The following is a 4,828-nucleotide window of genomic DNA, read 5'->3' as shown; positions in this document are numbered from 1 at the left end:
TAAATCCATCTTTATCAGACATGAATAAGTCAAACACATATATCATCAGTACCATCACTTGTCAATGCTTATTGCATATTACATGTGGACGTTAGCAAGATGAACACCACCGTTGGAGACTAGACTGAAATGAAAAATCAGATGAGTAAGAAAAATTCCTCACCGACGATTCATGACCAAAACCTTAATCCTCTCCCTCTGGGCTAGCAGCTGCATCGGCCGACCAAGGAATGCCAACACTACCACCTGCACCGGCGGCGAACCAAGGAGTGCCACCACTCCCACCTGCGGTGGTGGCGAACCGAGGAATTCCACCACTCCCAGCTGCGGCGGCAGCGACTCGAGGAGTTCCATGTGCGCCTCTAGTAGCCGCTTCAACCGTCCGAGGAGTGTGGAATGGCCTTGCCGCCATGGCAGTAGGATCGCCGCCCGATCCAGTGCGTGTTGCCGCGGCAGCACAGCCTGCACTGGCAGATCGAGAAGGGTCAGTGCCCCCAACACCCACCTACGACCTCTGCCTCTCTGATGTTACCGACCAATGAAGAAAGCAGCATCTCCTGGTACGACATCAAGTTGTGGAAGATGGGGGTCTGAAAATTGAGGTCGAGCCCCTCCATTCCGCCGGATCCGTGTCGAGGAGTAACACCATGGCAGCCAAGGGAGGTGTCCGGCTCGGAGAAGAAGTCCCTAGCGGCGGGATTGGGCACCAGTGTGTCGTCATCCCCGTGCTCCCCAAAAAGGTCCATATGCGAGATTCGAGACTATGACGGCCGGCAACAACCGAGCCGTAACTCCAGCGGCGTCTAGGGTTTGGCGAGCATGAGGGAGAGATGAGCTGCGGCGGACGGCGGTGCATGAGGGAGAGATGTAGTGAGGAGATAAGGTCGTGGGGTGAAAGGTAAAAAGGTCTTTTTGATATTCATTAGCTGAAAATAGTTTAAGAGTCAGCTTATGGGATTATTGTAAGTTATATGATTAGATTATTATAAGCTATTTGAATCGACTATAGCTTTTAAAAATAGCTTTTTACAAACTCTAGTTGATCTAAACATAATTTTTTTTTCTGTCCTCACCGTTGCGAGGAGAAGCGTGCAGGTGAAAAAGCAGATGGGCACTGCCTGCCTGCCAAACATGGACCTGCCTGGATGCCACCTACATGCAACATGACGCTCCAAATTTAAGTTTCCACTTATTTTAGTGCTGTTTGATGTCCCTGATGCCATCTGACTTATCAGGCCCAAAATTCATGTAAATTTTATATCGATTTCTATAAGATTCATGCATTTCAATTGGGCCAGCGTTCCAAGTGATGCCTTACTGTTTGCCTTCTTTGCCAAGTACTTACTCAGTTAAGAAATAATAAATGTATTTTTAAAAAAGTTAAATTTTATATATTTTGACTAATATTTAATTAAATTATAAGAATGTCCAGTGAATAAAAATTATATAATTAGATTTATAATTTAAAATAATTTTACACTATATATATTTTATAGCTATAAATGATATATTTTATAAAAAATCTTAGTCAAAATTTAATAGAAAAAATATACTTTACTATTTCTAAACGAAGAAAGTACTAAGATCTAAACTAAGCTCCATATCAAGCGCATTCTCAGAATTTCTACTGTTTCTTTCATAGCGATATTTAGATGAACATAGACATTTTTTTGAATACGGATATATCCCATTTCCATTAAGCATTTAACCAAATTCATCGGTACGACTACAGAGTTTAACATCTACTGATCTAACTATACATATAACATCCTAAGACCATTCTCAACCATATTTTTTTTTTATTTTGTTCCCTTCTCAATTTCTCTTTCCGTTAACATTTCATTTATTTTCTCTTATTTTCAACAGTTTCGTGAAGAGAAAAGAGAGATAATCCCGTTTTGAAGGGAATGATCTTAAAAATCCTTCGTGACGAAACTGTAAAGAAAAACCTTTAAAACGCTGATGAAAAAAAAAACCCTTCGTAAAAGAATTTTAACCCTAATAAAAATTGGTTGGGATGGTCTAACCGGCGACGTAAACTCCTAAAGATATGGACGAAAACGGACATGTAACTGGACCCATGGAAATTAGTATATATGCACCGTGAGAAGAAAGCCAGGAAAATTCAACGCTACCCTACGGAACAAAGAAGTCAAATCAAGCTATTGTTCGGAGATATATCCTATAGGCACTCATCCAGGTCCGTTCGATTAAATAATTATGGACCGTTCAACTGCAGCAAGAGACCTCTTCTCTCCAGGAACAAGTCTTCTTATTTTATGGTGGTGGGCGGTTTGTGGGCCCCACCTCCAGGACGGCAAAAGACACCATGCGGCAGAGCATGCGCCTCAAAAAGTCAAAATTAAGCCTAAAAAGTATTTTTTATAAAGGCAATAATGTCTAAAAGTTTGTACCTGCACTCCTTGTATGATTAATCTTTTTGTTGGCACGCAAACTATTGGCAATGTATTTTAAGAACCAATAGCTGTACAGTATTTGAGACGCAGTCCTTTTTTTGAAAAATAGAGTGGCAGTCCTTTTTCACTAAATATAATTCATCGCGGATCCATAAAATCAGAGTATTTAAACCCTCACCTCTAAAATGCTTAGAAGTTTAAGTATTGAACGCGTGAAAAATACTATTGTTAGATTTGTCTTAAAAACGTTAAGATACATTTTTTATTTGCGCAAAGATCAAGGAGCCATCAAAATAATCAAATTGGCCCTAATTAATTTCTCTAGAGGACAAATATTCAATGCATGCACATAAACATGTAAAATACTAACCGAGTAGGTTCTTATTAATATATCGAACACAACACGCATTTGTAATGAAAGATGAAATAAGCCTTGTATTTACTAACAAGACTGTTTGAAATACAAGCCTTATATTCTTAGACAGAAGGAATACTTCCGCCGTATGTGATGTTAGTATTTTGCCAAACACATTTTTGTCACAATGAAGATCCGAAAAGTTTTTTTTTTTAAAAAATACTCTCTCTGGTTGCAAATGTAGGTCGTTTTAGCCTCCTCAACTATTCTCTAAATATAAATCATTCTCGAACTTCTCTGCATTTTTTTCTCTTTTGTTCCCATCTTACCCTTGTTTAATAAATGCTATCACTCTCACAAATGAATGAGTTATCTTTTTCAATACAGAATAAATAAAGAGCAACAAGATCATTTGATATACTTTCTTAATCTTATATATAAATCTAAAACAATCTATCTTTACAATCGAAGAAAGTACTGTATTTAGAGATGGGGGAGTATAGGTAAAAGAAGTCCAATAGTCAGTCTTATCTCGTGCTTAATTTCAAGGTGTAGAGCCCTCGATCGGACCGGTGAAAGCATCCGGGCACCTCTCGTGTGGATGAGGGACTCTGCCAACTCCGGCACTCGGCCGTAATTACTTTCGAGTTTGGACTCGTAGTACCAAGCGGGCACACCGTGAGTTGTGACAGGGATTAGAATTTCACCCAAATTTTGTTTAAATTTTGTGAATTCTAGAAATTTTGAAGAGAAAAATATATAATTTTAGAATGTTCTTACACTAAATATGAAAACCCACAAAACATAGGATGAAAAATGGTGAAATCAAGATGAATCCTCGCGAATTTCGATGTTTTCTCCGGTGATTGTTTTTTTTTTTTTGAAATCCTCGTCTTGACCGCGTTGCGTTCTCTCTGGCTCGCGTGGTCTCCGTGCGCGCCGCGCCTTTATTACCTCTCACAGCCGGCAGAGCCCTCCGCACCAGTCGTCAAGGGAGAAAGCAGAGAGCACGCCGCCCACCTAACGAGACTCCCCCTGCACCTACGACCTGCGCCGAACGCCATGTCCTCCTCCTCCTCCTCCTTGATGGGCGGCTCCCTCGCGCTCGCCGCCGCAACCGCCGTGGCGTTCTCCGGCTCCCTCGTCGTCTTCTCCTTCTGCCGCGCGCACCTCTGCCACGCCGCCGGGCCTTCTTCTCCTTCGGCGCTCCGACCCTGCCTCTCTTCGTCCTCAGGTACGTGGCTGACCCGTCGGTCTAGCCTCTGTCCTATCGCTTTCTTTCTTCGGCGGACGGGATTCCTCACGCGCGCTCTGTTTTTTCTTGGCTGTCTCTGTGCAGAGAAGCGGAAGGCGGCGCGGCGGAAGGGAGAGAAGCGGGTGCGGTTCGCGGAAGACGTCGTCGACAATGAGGGCGCCGCGCGCCCGACCAGGGCGTCCCCAGCGGCTGCTGCCGGGGCGACATGCAGGGGCGCGGCGGAGGAGCGGATGCCGCCGAACCGGGAGGCGCTCTACCGCGGCATGCTCCGCGACCGCTCCGCGCACAGGGTCACGTGCTCCTACTGACCGAAGCCTCCACGCCGGCAGGCTGCCATGCTCTGTTCGTCCGGAGAGCTTGATTATTTAGTTTTCTTGCTTTTTTTTTCTCTCGTGTCTGGATTGTTAATAGATCTCTAGTATTTTATTTTCTTTATTTTTCTTTTGTAGATTAATCTCCTTTTCTTTTTTCGTTTGAGCGAGGAAGCTCCGCTCTGTAAATATGCTGCCATTTTCTCGGAAGGGAGAAAATTTGAAAGTTTATGTAGAATGAGATTAGCGACTATTGCGGTAAATAAGAGTCTCAATTAATTTTTTTAAATTGATTATTTTCTTCTATTTAAATCACTCAACGCACTTTAAAACTCAAACAGAAATAAAAATAGAGAAAAAAAAATTTAAAAAAATAAAAGTAACGTAACTTTACGGATGATATATAAACCATAAGTTTTATTTAAGATTAATCTATATATTTTAGTACTTAAAATACCACAACATGCAAAGAAATAAGAAAAGGTAAATA

The 4,828-nt window shown here is 42.0% G+C and overlaps 1 protein-coding gene across 1 annotated transcript; it reads left to right on the top strand.

Moving 5' to 3' along the window:
- The first annotated feature begins 3,739 nt into the window (after positions 1 to 3,739).
- Positions 3,740 to 4,569, top strand: LOC133918585 (uncharacterized). Its single transcript, XM_062362525.1, has 2 exons — positions 3,740 to 4,006; positions 4,112 to 4,569. Exons 1-2 carry the CDS (start codon positions 3,835 to 3,837, stop codon positions 4,333 to 4,335), a joined length of 396 nt encoding a protein of 131 aa, XP_062218509.1. The 5' UTR covers positions 3,740 to 3,834; the 3' UTR covers positions 4,336 to 4,569.
- The last annotated feature ends 259 nt before the right edge of the window (positions 4,570 to 4,828 follow it).

Source organism: Phragmites australis, chromosome 5 (genome assembly GCF_958298935.1).
Source record: "Phragmites australis chromosome 5, lpPhrAust1.1, whole genome shotgun sequence".
Lineage (NCBI taxonomy): Eukaryota > Viridiplantae > Streptophyta > Magnoliopsida > Poales > Poaceae > Phragmites > Phragmites australis.
Note: the sequence above shows the minus strand (reverse complement) of the source record. Positions and strands in the feature narration are given on the sequence as shown.

Bases quoted from the DNA above. Each gene is read 5' to 3' on its own strand.
- LOC133918585 (XM_062362525.1), top strand. From the start codon at position 3,835: ATGTCCTCCTCCTCCTCCTCCTTGATGGGCGGCTCCCTCGCGCTCGCC. The intron at 4,007-4,111 runs GTACGTGGCTGA...GTCTCTGTGCAG, and splicing joins CTGCCTCTCTTCGTCCTCAG to AGAAGCGGAAGGCGGCGCGG.